General features: G+C 35.7%; 1 protein-coding gene across 1 annotated transcript; it reads left to right on the top strand.

Moving 5' to 3' along the window:
• The first annotated feature begins 545 nt into the window (after positions 1 to 545).
• LOC114301738 (protein FAR-RED IMPAIRED RESPONSE 1-like) lies at positions 546 to 4,354 on the top strand. Its single transcript, XM_082918704.1, has 5 exons — positions 546 to 699; positions 911 to 1,029; positions 1,193 to 2,077; positions 2,171 to 2,797; positions 4,292 to 4,354. The coding sequence occupies exons 1-5, from the start codon at positions 546 to 548 to the stop codon at positions 4,352 to 4,354; spliced, it is 1,848 nt and encodes a 615-aa protein (XP_082774830.1).
• The last annotated feature ends 11,793 nt before the right edge of the window (positions 4,355 to 16,147 follow it).

The following is a 16,147-nucleotide window of genomic DNA, read 5'->3' as shown; positions in this document are numbered from 1 at the left end:
ATTAAAGTTTATGTTTTGTTGGGAAAAGATGAATTTTTTAATGAAATTTTATAGTTGGAAACACTGTCAACATGGTCAGATGATTGTCAAATAAAATGTAATTTGAATCAAGAGTAAGATTAACAAGTTTTGAAACTGGAATGAATTCCCTTGACTGTATTCTGGGTCATTGATTTTTAGGTACTGACTTACCTTCTTTTAGTTCATCTCCTCAGGTTTAGAAATCCTGGGTGTGACATAATATAATATAATTAACAATGCAAAAATAGCATATGCTACTAAAAGGACTATCAGTTACAGAAAAGGATAACAACTAGTTTGACCCTCCTGAAATAAATTTTATTACTGGAACTCTAACCACAAAGATAGCATATTGCACTTGGCATTTGGATGTTGTTAATTTCTTTTTTTTTTTGCCTTGATTATCTAATTTCTGTTATTCGTTGATTATCTTATTTAATTTGTATTATTTTGCAAACATAATTTACAGTTTTTATGCTAATATTGAGCACTTCTTTATTTTTTAAGTGATTTGGCACATTGATATGGAACCTAACAATTATGAGAATGACAGGGGTGAGTGTGATTGGAAGCCTAGAGTTCGCATGACATTTGATACAGAACAAGAAGCATATGATTTCTATAATACTTATGGAGGAATGTTGGGCTTTAGTATTAGAAGGGGTTATGTAAACAAGAGTAAAGAGGGGCAAATCACTTCAAGGCAATTTGTTTTGTAATAAGGAGGGATTTCGGGTTGTCGACAAGCAAGATCCATTAACAAAAAATTCTAGGCAGGAAGTGAGGACTGGTTGTCAAGCCCGACTTGTCATTAAGTGGGATAGGAATATTCAGAAATTTTTTGTTAGTGATTTTGTTGAACAACATAATCATATCTTTGTACCAGCAGAATGTACACATATGTTACCATTCCAAAGGAAGAGATCTGCATCACAGGCAACCGAAATAGATTTAGCCGAAAAATCTAGAATCCGTCTTAATGCTGCATTTGAGCTCATGGGTAATGAAGTTGGTGGAAGGGAGTCGCTTGGGTTCATAAAACTGGACCAAAAAAATTATTTGAGAACGAAGAGGCAAAACAGTTTAGCATATGGGGAGACAGGTAACATTTTGCAATATTTTCGTGACAAATCATTGGAGAATCCATCTTTTTTTTACTTGGTCCAATTAGATAACGAGGAGCAGATTACAAACATATTTTGGGCAATTTGGTGATGTTGTGACTTTCGACACTACTTACAAGTTAAATAGTGCGCATAGACCATTTGTGTCTTTTGTTGGATTTAACCATCATAGGGAAACTGTGATATTTGGTGCAACTTTGATGTATGATGAGACCGCCGATTTTTTTGTATGGCTTTTTAGAAGATTCTTGGAGGCAATGTCAAGTAAGGCTCCAAAAACAATTTTTACAGATCGGGATGCTGCAATGGCTAAGGCCATACCTATTATCATGCCTAACACAACCCACGGCCTTTGCACTTGGCATTTGATGCAAAATGCATTAAGGCATGCAAATTCTATCTTCAAGGATAAGGGGATGAAGAGTGTTTTATCCATGTTTATGTACGACATTGAGGATGAGGATGATGAAGAGTTTACATTAAAATGGGAGGAAATGCTTGACAAGTATGAAGTAAGAGATATTCATTGGTTGAAGTTAACATTTGAGGTCAAGGAAAAATGGGGTTGGCTATGTGTTATAAATGCATGGGGTGCGGACATGAGTAGCACCCAACTTAGTGAATCCTTTAATGCTTTCTTGAAGGATTTCATTCAGTCTGATCATAACTTAATGCAATTTTTCACGCATTTTGATCGAGTTCTTTTTGAGAAGAGGTACAAAGAGTTACAAGCCGAATATGCTCTATGCCAAAAGTTGCCAAGGGTGAATATTAAAGTGAAGATTATGGAGCAAGCTGCAGATGTTTACACAAATAAAATTTTTGAAGAATTTCAGGATGAGTATGTCAAGTCCCTTGAAGTAAACATTGAAGAAATTGAAAATGATGGTGAGAGTACCGTTTATATGGTTCTTGATAGTGATGGTATAAAGGTGAGGAAAGTGAGGTAGGAGTGTGATGATTCAGTCACTTGCAATTGTAAGAAGTTTGAAATGAAGGGCATTTTGTGTAGTCATTTTTTGAAGATCCTTAGAGAAAGACTCAAATTCAAAGAGATTCTTTCACAATATATTCTGAAGAGATGGACTAAAAAAGCAAGATTTGAAAATGTGAAAGATAAGTGTGGGCATGATATTCAGGTTGATGTAAGATTGCATCAAACTTCACGCTATAGGTCATTGATGGCAATATTCAGAGCAGTAGCGTTTAGAGCTTCTGAAAGTGAGGAAACATATAATTTGACGGTAGAGAAAGCGGATGAATTAATTGCAAACATTGAAACCATGTTAAGCGCAAAATTCAATATGCCTTGTTCAGATACTATTCAACAAGAAAGCCCCACCGGCACATGCCCCGAAAGCTTTGAAGTGGATGGTGTAGCAGATAAAAATGTAGTTCAAGCAAAAGGACTCAAGAGAAGAGTGTGCACTAGCAAGGGACGAAGGCGGACAAAAGGTGGTTTGGAGCTTGCGTTGGCAAAGAAAAATAAAACAAGTTTACATAATGTTTCTCAAACTTCCATGTCTGTTACTCCTCAAACTCCTCCCTTACTTTCGGCAAGTGCTCCTGAAGCACCTCCCTTATTTCCTCAGTCGGCTCCTTTATTTTCAAGTGCTCCTCAACTTCCTCCATTCTCGCCGAGTGTTCCTCAAGTTAGAGCTTCTTAGTCTCAATTTATGTATCCCATCTATGATGTAAGTTAGTTTAATAGAAGTTTTAGTAGGGATTTGTAGGTGACTATTATCATTTTAAATTGATATGTGTTTGTTATTGTTGCAGCCAAGTTTTCTTCATCACAATATGCATTTTTCAATGCCATCGATGTATTCCGTCTATGGAACCTATCAAGCATTGCTTAACAATGCAAGTCGTTATTGTTGGAAATGGTAGAAAAATTCTGGGTAAAACCAGAATTTTTTCTCAAGTTTGGTCTATTTTTTAGGTCGGCCCCGAGTGTCGATTTACTTGGGTCAAAGTGGTAACGCGTTCTATGCCGCGTTGTGATTCACGTGGTATATTTGGTTGCTCAAAACCATCACCGAGTGAATGGGAAATTGAAGTCAAAGTGTGCTCCATGGAAATGGAGTTTTGGTGGAAATTCCTTAAGGTTGTAAATTGGCTTGTCCTACATTGATTTGGTGGGAAGTTTTGAAAGGCTTTATAAGGCTTGGATTAGATACTTGGGGTGTGCCCCAAGGGGTACCCAAGTGTTTTAGAGGGAGAGGTTATGGGCAAAATGGGCTAGACCCATTGGACCCAAAAATCACCACACACACGCGGGCGCGCCGCCGTCCGTTCGGTCGGGCGGCCTGGGCTGGGCCTGGGCTTGGGCGCGGGTGCGTGGTGTGTGGTTGGGCTTCTAATCTTTTTGGGCCAAAAACATTTGAATTTAATTTTATTTTTTGGTAAAATAAAATTCAGAATTCAAATTAAACTGTTTTGGATTTATTGTTCATACTTGTTCAATTCAAAACCAAGAGCCACCTTTACATCTATAAATAGACTGGCCTCCCATTTGGATTTCACTCGAATTTTCGTACTCCATCCTCTGCTTTAAATCTCTGCATTTTGCAGCATTTTATTTCTGAAAGAAAGAGTGTAAACACTTTGTGTGTTCAATGAACGATTAAATTGTAGTGCTGCTTTTATTCGTTGATAAGATCATTTTATCCTGGGAGATAGACGTCCAAATTCTGAAAGCACCGTGGAGAGGACGAATCTGTCTTAAGGACACAGTGTTAAACACTGGACTTGATCAGAAAAGTTATTCAAATAAATTAACCAAGTAAGTTGTTTAATTTTATTCTGTTTTTTTATTTATTTAATCAGATTTTATTTTTGTTTTTGTAACAAGATAAAATCTGTGGTTTTATTTATTTATTTTTATTTCGAGTTTGATTTTTGTAATCAAACAAGTTCTCTCATTTTCTTTATTTCTTGTTGTTGTTTTGTACACAATAGAATTTAACTTAATTAAATACAGTGAAGATTGTCCTACAGTTATCACTCACAAGCCTCAAATAGTCCCGCATGTAGTGAAGTAATTTATTTTTCACCTTTCCTCTTTTATTTTGTCATTCATTCATTTAAAGTTTCATTTTATTTTATGGTTCCTTTGATGTAATATTATTTTATTTTTTTTGTAGGTACTATATGGTCATGGTCGTGGTCGTGGTCATGAGCATGTGGATCACACGCCAATATCATAGCGTTGTTTTTTTTTTATTGGATATGTAATATTGAAAACCTTTCATGAAATGTTATTGAAATTTTTGTGAATTTTTTGTTGGATATGTAATATTGAAAACCTTTCATGAAACTGTTCCTGAAAATTTGCTGATACCATCCCTGAAATGTTGCTGAAATTTGGGTTCAATTGTTGCTGAAATAATGTTGAACAGTTGATGAAATGTTGCTGAAATTTTGATGAAATTTTCCTTAATTTTTCCTGAAATTTCTGTTCAAATGTTGCTAAAATTGTTGCTGAAAATTTGCTGAAACTTTGGTTGAAATCTTGCTGAAATTTGGGTTCAAATGTTGCTTGAATAATGCTAAAATGTTGCTGAACAGTTGATGAAATGTTGCTGAAATTTTGCTGAAATGTTGTCAATTTTTGCTAAAATTTTTGTTCAAATGTTGCTAAAATTGTTGCTGAAAATTTGCTGAAATAGGGTTAAAATGTTGCTGAAATTGTTGCTGAAAATTTGCTAAAATATAGTTAAAATGTTGCTGAAATATAGTTAAAATGTTGCTCATTTTTTGTTCAAGTTACAGTATCTGTTTGCAGAATTTTTTGTAGAATTTTGATAAAATGTTGCAAGGGAAACCGTATCATTACAAGGGAAACTTGCAAAATGAGAATCACATTGCAGGTACTCTGATAAATGCCCAAGCAGATAGTTTGTTTTAAAGTTTTCTGCACCCTCTGGCTCAAGACAAACCATTTCATACAAAGGGTTGAATATAGAATTCACGTGAGTAGTACCATCATCTGTGACTCCTTCAATAGTGTGTTTCATGCCTGAAAACATCTCAGCATACAGAATAACACTAGCCACAAAGTTGACCATGTTTTCTTCCTGAACAACCTGAAGGAAACGGGTAACTACAAACAGAGAATTGAGGAAAGAAATCCATGTGCCTTGAAAAAGGAAATGAAAATATTAAATACTATTTCATGTCTATAAATATTAATTCCATGTTTGAGTTCAGAAATCACTGGAGCAATAAGCTTATGGATCAATCATGGACTAGGATTTCCCAGCACCAGTTGGGGAAATCTTACAACCAAATTACTGGACTGTCATTTATTTCCACCAAAATGAATTCATAGTTTTAATAAGGTTGAAACCTTTTGGGAGAAAAGAGAGAACAGTGTAAATAGTGAGGGGATGAGAAAAGATGGTAAACACAGGACAAAATTTCTGAGATATATGTCCAGGGAGAAGATCATTTTAGGCTACCTTTAGCTGAATGTTGCCATAACTTGCTACTAAACAAATTACAAAGCAAACACAAACATTACAACAATCAACATTACATCAACATTACAACAACATTACAACAATCAACATTAATACTTAATATTTAGTCCACAACAACATTACACAATCTTATACTTCAAGTCAACATTACAACAACATTACAACAATCAACATTACACAACCAAAATTATCACATTGTGCATTTCAAGTCTACATTTTTACACTTAGGCCTCGTTTGGGAACCCTCCATTTTAGCCAAAAAGTCAAAAAGTTACTAAATTAGCCAAAAAACCAATAACTCATACCAAAAAGTCAAAGATTCTATTTTCTCTCTACTTTTTGCACATCTTTTCGTAAAAAGTTAAAAAATCATCCCAAACATACTAGTTTTTTTTAGCTCATATTTTAGCCAAATAGCAAAAAAGTTACTAAATTAGCCTGTTCTCAAACGAGACCTTAATATTTAGTTGACAAAAGAAGTTCAAATCCAAACTTAATTTACACTTAATATTTAAACAAGAAAAGAAGAAGTCCAAATCCTATTAATACTATTACAATGGCGTGGTGCAACTTTTCTCGAAGTTGTCTAATTTCTACAACCATTTGTTTCCTTTCCTTCCTAAACTCTGTAACCATCTCTTTCAGCTCATCATTGGATACAATTAGTTCGTTGACTAAAGGCTTGATATTACAATTTTCGTCGCTTTCCTTCCTTACCATCTTTAACCATTCACGCTGCTTTTGTAAAGGCATCCACCACTCAAAGAAGCCGCATCCATTGCTTTTGTAAGGGCAAACAAAGTATACCATCCCTGGATTTTCCTGTGACTCTGAAATCCTGAATGCTGCTCTTACCCCGTAACGACATTTTCGATTTCTAAACTGAATTTCAGTAGTGTCACTCATAGATGCATTTGATGTTGACATTTTTTAACTTGAAATAACAACATATTATAAATATGAGATCAAATTAGCCTTCGCCACCAATGTTTCTTTCAAGTAATTCTTTCATATACTTATATAATGCAAACTAATATGTTTTCTCTACTTTATTCTATGTTAAATGAACTCTAGTGCTCAAGTCAGATATTATATCTTGTCTAGGTGTCCAGTTCACGAGGACAGGGACACAACCAAATTGTCACCATGCCCAATTTATCTTTGCTGCTAACAAACAGCAATGAAGTTTCCATCAAAACTGGCATCCAAGACATGAATACTTCAACTCATTTTGATATAGTCATGTAATGAAAGAAAAAATAAGTAAGGAATTCAATGGAACTTCAAATTTAATAAGGTACATACTTCTTTGCACATTTGTCAGACAGTTCTGTTCATAAAGTCTTTGATACATATACCCACATGTGACTTACTGAAATTATAGATAACTACTAACACATGTCCCATTTCCGTACCCTTGCCAAACATGTCCACAAACATGGAGGATGTATGTTTGTCTTTCTTTAAGAGCCATACTTTTCGTCATGTTATTAATTATGCTTGTTTAATGCTTCACTTTAATAGGATATTGTATTTTCTCAAAATAAAATTATTTACTATCTATTTTGAAAATGTGGAAAAAAAATGTGTATTTCACATTCCTCTGTATTCCAAACTGAGTATGGAAGATGTGTATTTCATATATCATTCTAAAGGGCAAGATGTGTATTTCATATATCATTCTGAGTATGGAAGAAACTATATCATTCTCTTACATACTGTTATCTAAAGGAAGAGTATGGAAGAAACTATACTGAGCATTTATGCATAGACATTAATCAATGCCAAAGAAAACAAACTTAATTACATATATCATTCTCTTACATTCCTCTGTATTCCAAACTGAAAATGCCCATTTTATGATCAACTAGAGAAATACTATATTTAAATTACACACAGATGCCCATGTTTGGAATTTAAATACTACATTTTTGTGTGTAATATAATTTAAATTACACACAGATTAAATGCCCATTTTAATGCCCATTCCAAACTGAAAATGCCCATTTTAGGCCCATTAAACACAGATGCATATGTATATATATATAAATATATTCATAAATTTCTTTGATGATTCCAATCATCTACAGTTCGGCTCCTCTAAGCATAGATTTGAAATAAATCATGTAAAAAGTCTCAAATCAAAACCGTAAGAACATATTTTTTGATTTTTTCCCTAATTTTTGGAATAAAAGCCCTAATATTTGAAGTTTGGAGGATGAACGAACCTGTGGTTTTTTTCTTCTAATCTGTTGGAGTATGGCAACCCAGCGGTGTGGCAGCGGCAGCGGCAGTGGTAGCGGCGACGGTGGCGCGTCGGACGTGGGAAACTCTTCGCCCTTCTCTCTCTCTCTCTCTCTAATTTCAAATTTGCATTTCCAGGAACCTTCGATGTTTTGAAATCCCTGAATCTGAAATTTTTATTTATTTTATTTTTTTTCAAAATACTCACCAAAACAACGTCGTTTTGGTGAGTTTTATTCTCAGTCGTCGGATTACGAACTTTAGGAGATCACTCTAGGGGATTAACTCTAGAGGATCGTTACGCGTATATAGAGAGCCACTTACCCCTTCAAATAGGTAAGGAGGAGCTTTAGGGCATCTGGTGGGGATGCTCTAAGTTCCATTAGACGGACTTGCGGTATAATCAGTGTGTTTTGGAAAGTAGGTAAAAAGTTAATTTTTTTGACTTTTTTAGTGATTGTTTTGGCCAAAAAAATTTAAATTTTTAGGTGGCTTTTTTGTAGTTTTTTTGAAAGAACTTGGTAAAAATTCAAAAAATTAGTTTTTTTACCAAGTTCCCAAAAGAGCACTGGCTTATGGGAAATTCTATTTCCACACATTTGATTAGCTCAGTATACATATTTTCTCTAAATTTTTTTATTACATTTCTATCCTTCAATCAAATTACCAACACACCCTCCATTTCTCTCTCTCTCCCTCACTCCGGCCTCAAATCCACCCCTTTCACTCCCTCCTCCCATCCCATTCGCTCCCCAACCACCTCACGACAGCGCCTCAACTCCCTCCGCCCCGTCCGTACCTCCGCCGCCGTCGAAACTCTTCCCAAAACTGACACTGTCCTCGTCAAGAAATTGATCAACACAATCCGTTTCCTCACAATCGACGCTGTCGATAAGGCCAGTTCGGGTCACCCGGGTCTTTCCATGGGTTGTGCTCCGATGGGTCATATACTACACGATGAGTTAATGAAGTATAATCCGAAGAATCCTTACTGGTTCAATCGCGATCGCTTTGTTCTCTCCGTTGGACATGGTTGTATGCTTTAGTACGCTTTGCTTCACCTCGCTGGTTATGACAGTGTCAAGGTCTGTTTCTCTGCTTAATCTTCACTGGTTTGCTTTGGATGTAAGTATTCTTGTTGAGAATCATATGAGTAAATGGTTTGGTTGAATCGAATTATGATCTGGGTATTTTTATTGAAAAAGAAAATTCACATTTCAAGCCTGTAATTGTTACATTAGTCTCTAATTGTATACAATATTTATTTGTTGGAGAAGATGAGGGTAATTTAGTATTATCTGAAAATTATTGATATGTATTGAGATAAAATTAAATGTTTTAATTTGTGTAGGGTATGAACTGAGTAAATGGTGTATACTAAGATAAGTAATGATGTGTAAATAGAATTATCCCTGGCTCACATTTATTTTAATAAATTTATAGGTTCTATTGTATTCAATTTGATATATTTGCCCTCATTTAGGTTGTACGATTTAGGGGTTGTTTGGGATGTTCTAAATAAATGTATTTTTTGACTTTTTATGAAATATGAGTTGGGTTTGAAGTGATGTGGTAAAGAAGTGATGTGACTTAAATAAGATGATGCGACTTTAAATAGAATAGTGACTTTTTGAATTTTTTAGGGGATGCCAAACCTAGCCTTAGTTGATTGTGTCTGCGTATATTGAGTGGTTTGTTCATGTGTCACATTAAGAAAAAATACACCCAATGCTTTTTATGTTCATCCATATCGACGTGTTGTCCATATTAGAATCTTTTTCAAATAGTGTGAACCCCAAATTAGTGAGATGTAATTTCCTTGTGTTTGAGTGGTATTTTCGTGTATCACATTAGGAAAAGCTCACCTAAGGGTTTTTATGTTCTTCCACATCCATTTGCCAGCCACATTCAAATATTTCCCAAATTGTGTGAACCCCAAATTAGTGGAACACAATCTTCTCGCGTAAGGGTTTTGTAATCATCCGTATAGATTTAGTCATCCCCAATTTGAATCTTGCACTCTCTATGTGAGACCCCCCAAATGTGGAACACAATCTCCACATTGGATTTTTGGTTGCATTTGTTTAAGGGTTTTTGAATTTTGCGTGAATCTTGTTCAAAATCTTTAGTTCCCACATTGTCCAAACGTAGATTGCTTACAAGGAAATGAAATCAATCCATTCCACAATCTGTAATTAGGATTTGACAGAACCGTTTGGGTTGATACGTTAAGTCATTGATGAACGTGGATTGGACCATATGTCATCGGTGGGTTTGGTGTTTACAACTATCATTCGCACTTCGACAATCATGAATCGCAAACATAAGTTGCCTTTTCCCATCCAGTAATTCGTCTGTGCTGTTTGTAGGTGGTTAACAAGATAGCATGAATTTCATTAGTTAGGTAGCCACATGTTGATGTTAATGTTTCAACGACAACGACAATGACATTGTAATTTTGTAATTTTTTTTTTGGGACATGTTTTGTTACATTTTTCAACCATTTGGATAAAAAATTAGCCATTTGGTTACATTTTTTTTTTCACAAATTGTTTCATACTGTATACCATGAAGAACTCCAACCGCCACCGTGAAGAACTCCAGCCGCCAAACCCTCTCTTCATACCACCAAACACAACGTTTACAAGACAATCCACACCCAGAAAATGATGAACATTTGCACCCAAAAATCCACTTTTCAATGCCCACAAATCCTACAACCCTACAATGATTCTGTCCACATTTCCAAAAAGTTCACAACGTAATCAACAGATAATAGAATCCCCTCACACCACCCCACAGAGGGTATAAATGTAACAAAGACGATCTAATGGATTATATTATCAAAAAAATAGGACTTAGTAGTGTATTAAAAAAAAAAGGGACTCTTGAGATCAACTTCCTCCAAATGGGATTTTTCAATAATTTTTCCTTTTTTTAATTAATGCATTTGAAAATTTATTTATTTTTGTTAGTGAAATATATTAATATAGCATTTAATGTTTTTTTAGCTCATGGCAAATGGTTTGGCAATTTTTTTGGCTTTTTAAACAAAAATTGGCTTTTTTTAAAATGAATTTACAATATTTGGAGTTGATTTTTTTAGTGACTTTTTAGTTAATGAATTTGAAATATGCTAATTTTTTTTTTAAAGCTTATAACAAACGGCTTGGTAGCTTTTGATTTTTTAACTTTTTTAACAAAAAATAATTTTTTAGTTTGTTTTCGAATACTAGCTTATAATTTATTTTTATGATATATTATCGTAATATTTGATGAGTATAGTCAAATATAGACTGACCCAATTGGCCCAATCCCACTAGAGTCTAGTCCAAATATACTAGCCTAACCTCATTTATTTCCTTAATCAGTTAAGCAAACCAAATAGCCAAGTCAGGCAGCGATGACCAACGCAACTACGATCACGTGGAATAAGCCAAAAAGGAGACACGGGGCTAACCATGATCGTTCTTTGTACCGAGTAGGACACACTCACGCAAAGGATGTGCCATGTTGCCTATTTGCCCTCTCCTGCCACCTGAACCACTGACATAACAAAAAGGATGTAAACTTGTAGATATACTATTATACACGCTCCAACGGAAGTACGCTACGTGGTGACCTATGAGGGGAGAGTAATAGACTTTAGGAGCTCGTATCTCTTTGACATATATATAACAAAAGTACACACTTTAGGTATCTATCTCATTCTCGCATCTTACATTCATCCATTAGAGTTCTAGTTTGTCGGAAGGGCCATTGAAAAAGATACTCATCAGTGAGTTATTAAAGGTTTGTTTATAGGTGTGGGAGCCGAGTGAAAATAACCTTAAATTGATAAACATAGTACATTCAAGTCCGTCTTTGATGGGCCAAATGCAGCCAAAGCCCACTGGACTCAAAGTCATTGCTGAATAGATATAAGAAACAAGATGAAAAGCGTGCTGAGTTAAGGGTACCTGGGCCACACATCTCAGATGAGTCCATTAGATAAGTCTACACAACCCCGTTAGATGAACCCAGACTATCTATTTCTAAAGAATATAGGAGGGGGATGGGCCCTGACAAAGGGATAATGATGGCCTATGCTACAGGAGAAAAAGGTCAGGAATAAGAACTCTATAAAAGGAGGAAGAGGTTGAAGAGAAAGGTATGTTCCACAAAACTTGCACTTAAAGAAACAAAGCACTCTTCTTCATACAAAAGCTAACTTGCTCGTCAGAATGCTAATTCTGGCACCACTTATTAGAGTTGTTTTTCTATTTCAGGTGACATCTCAAGAATCTTTCGAGTGCTTGTTTGGATTGAAAGAGTATTCCAAAACCACCTCCTCACAGCAAGCCATGTGTAGAAGATTTGAAATTTAGTCAACCAGCTCCACCCAATCTTGGATCTAGTCTCCCTATTGTAGGGCCATCGTACACTGAATGTCATTAATATTAGTAACAAACATTAGGAATGGCAACAGGCTAGGCCGGGTCCGGGGATTAAACTCCCCGTCCCGGATCCCCAAAGGCAAAAAAATTGCCGTCCCCGCTCCCGATCCTTGGCTGGGACCCCATCACCCCCTAACGGGGATCGGGTTTCTCTAATCCCGAAAAATCTCCGACCTTTTTTTTTTCAACACAAAAAAAAAAACCAAAAAAAATAAAATTAATCTGTTTTCACAATAATCATCAACTTAAAAAAAAAAAAAAACTGAAATTGTTCATTACACACACACACACACACATATATGCATGTATCTATCATCATCATCAACAACAACAACACTCATCATCAACAACTTTAAAAAAAAAAAAAAGATATGAAATTGTTCATTACACACACACATTTATATGTATCTATCTATCATCATCATCAACAACAACAATCATCATCAACAACTTAAAAAAAAAAAAAAGATCTGAAATTGTTCATTACACACACACACATATTTATATGTATCTATCATTATCATCATTACACATATATAAATCTGAGTTGTTTTCACAAATATATGTATCTATCAAGCCGTACGTTGTCATTTGGATCAAATCGAAATCCAAATCATCCACTAAAGCTGCGGTGGAGGCCAGACAGAAATGGTGCTGCGATGGAGGAGGCGATGAGTGATGTCGAAATCTACGACGGAGGACGGGAAGAGATAGTGCCGCAGCCACTTTTTTGGTGGATGTGAGAGTGAGGTGGTGGCGTTGAGAAGTCGAAGAGGAAGCCATGGCGGCGGAGGCGGTGGTGGTGAAGGATTGGCAGATCTATTCAGATTTGTTTTGAATGATAATGATGACGATAAGAGGTGAGAAAATGAGAGAAAGAAATCTGAGTGAATGAGTGCGTCTGAAACAGAGAGAAGTGAGTGAGATGAGGAGGGTTTGGTTTATATATATAGAGGGGTAGAATAGTAATTTCAGTTCGGGGACAAACGCGGATTGGGATTGGGACGGGGACAGGGACAGGGACGGGGATGGGCCAAGTACGGGACTGGAACACTTATCCCCGTCCCTGGCCCGAAAGTGATCAGGAATTGATTTTTGAATACCATCCCAGCCCTGTTAGGGATATTTTTCGGGAAAAAACCGCTCAAATCAGGGTCGGGGGATCAGGTCCCCGTCAGACTGGGTTCAAATTACCATCCCTAACAAACATAATGTTAATTTTTTTGTAATCCTTAATTGAAAATAATAAATGCAAACTTTTTCCACAAAATAAATTTAATAAACTAATGTATTTTAAATCAAAACATTTATTAAAGTGGAATTCAATTTGATGTCTTTAATTTAAAGAAACTAAACCTTATTACTCATTTATTTATTTGATTGACTAATTCAAGATGTAAAATTATCTTAAGTAAAAAATATTATATTGAACCTAAAATCTTAAATCTTATTTTACATGTCTTTTGATTTAATTAAATATTTAATATATCAATCACCACGTGTCTTCATGAGAAAAATAACATAAAAATGATATGGTATGAGGGTTAATGTAACAACCTGACCTCTAATTAACATGCAATCCATGATTAAGAATGCTTAATAAGTAATTAAAGTGAAATTTTGCATTCATTATGTGTGTTATGTGTTATATGAGTTTATATCTGTTCTGTGTAGGAATATCTGTCTCTAATTTTGTTTTATTCTGTAAATTGAAGACCATATCGACATCTGATCATGAAATTGACTTGGTTTTTGTGTTAATTGGAATTTTTAGAATTTTATGGTAGGTTTAAATAAAATTCAGTCCAGAACGATTAAATTAGATTAATTAAGGCCATTTTGATTAGCTTAAGCTAAATGAATTAAAGACCACTAAGCAAGCTTATATAAGGCCAATACACCTCTTAAACTCACTTCTTCATCACTTAATTTGCACTCTTGAGCTCAAAATCGTGAGAGAAAGAGAAAAAGAAAGAGAGGGAGAGAGAAGGAGCTTGAATCCAAAACTAGGAGGAGAGGAATTGCTTAACAATTGAAGAAAATTAGAGGAATTGCCCAAGAACTTGCTAGGATACAAGAGATTGAAGAGTCTAGGTAAGAAATTCAACCCTCATTTTGAGACATCAAGCTAACTTACATGGGTATTCCAAGGAATTTAATGGTTACTTACATAAATTGGACCTTAGAAGTAGAATTAAGGATCAACACATGCATGCATGCATGCATAGTTCATGAAATTGAGTTTGAATTCTATCGCATACCTCACGTGCATGGAGTTATTTGTACTACATTTTGAGAGTTCAACATGGTTTTACATTCAAACACCTTAATTGTCCATGTTTTGGAAGCTAAAGTTCAAGTTCCTACATCCATGTTTTACAACTTGAAGGTGAATCTGGAAATTCCAAAATTCGACCCCTCTGCTTGAGCGACAGATCCTGCGCTCGAGCAACCACTCTGTGACCTTTCACCTCCGCTCGAGTAACCAAAGGTTAGCTCGAGCGTAAAATGCATGCTCCCAGGAGTTTACATGTTTTGCAGACTGCTCGAGCGACAAGAGTTGCGCTCAAGCGAGGACATGAGTCTCACACTCGAGCGAGCGTTGAGTGGAAAAATCGAGCAACCAGTACTTTTTCAGAGTTTACAGACCGCTCGAGCAAGGGAAGTTGCGCTCGAGCGGCCCTTCACATGTTTGTATGTTCGCTCAAGCGAGGGAAATTGCGTTCGAGCATGACCCCTATTTTCAACAAGTTTTGTTAAGTGTTTTCAAGTGCATTTTGGCATCCTCATTGCATCCTAGGCATTCCTAGGCCAAGATTAAGACACAATAATGAGAGTAAAGGCTAGAAACACACTAAAAATGAAATGAAATAAGTTATGTACAATCCAAGCTTGTGTTTCAGTATATGTATCTGTTATGTTGGTGTAGGTCACGCGTCGTGAGCTGTTGATCCATTGGTTTGCTATCAAGTTATTTGTGAGTAATAACTTAGTAAAGCTATGTTTGATATGAAATACTTTCTAAAAATTATGGTATGATATAACGGAATGATAGAAAAGAATATGATGTGATTATATGAATGATGATCCACTCCTGTGAAATGTAATTATGGTATCCTTAGCAGAGGCCCTCGCCCAGGGGACATAATACTGTAGCTTATAGTCATGAGGCTCTCGCCCGAGGGAGACAATACTGTGGCCTAGGCCCTCTCCCGGGGAAAATAATGCCATGGCACAGGCCCCCACTCAAGGAAACAATACCGTGACATATATAAGATATGTTACCTAGTACTAGAAGTTCTAACGTGGAACTTAATATGCTTGACCGAAGAGATATGTTTAATGCTAACGAATACACCACTCATGATACAAATATGTTTATGTTTCTATTCAATAAGTGATTTGAAAGTTATATCTGTGACGGACATCATTCATTTAAACCCTGCACTCTATTATTATTCATTGGGCTCCCACTCACTATTTGTATTATGTATATAGGTGACCAGGCACTAGGCTCAGAGTTGAGGACCTGGCGTTTTAGTTTTGTCAGCCAACCGTTGTGCCTCCGAGGAGGTTCCTTTTTGTAAGCGAGTCAAGTCTATATGGCTTATGTTAAAGACTTTGTCTTCTTTTGAGTATAGAACAAGTCTTGTTCATCTGTACACTGGGTTAAGCCCCACTTTTGTTTTGTCTGTATATGAAAGTGATGCTCGACTAACGTAAATATAAATGATGTCACATGTATGTTATTAAAGTTTTAAATTTCTGTCCCATATACGTCAACACAGCTCTATGGACTATGTTATTTTGTATATTTGCTTTTGTAGCCCCTAATTAT

The sequence above is a fragment of the Camellia sinensis genome, chromosome 1 (genome assembly GCF_055761805.1).
Source record: "Camellia sinensis isolate YWXY chromosome 1, ASM5576180v1, whole genome shotgun sequence".
NCBI lineage: Eukaryota > Viridiplantae > Streptophyta > Magnoliopsida > Ericales > Theaceae > Camellia > Camellia sinensis.
This window is presented reverse-complemented; position numbering and strand designations above follow the sequence as displayed.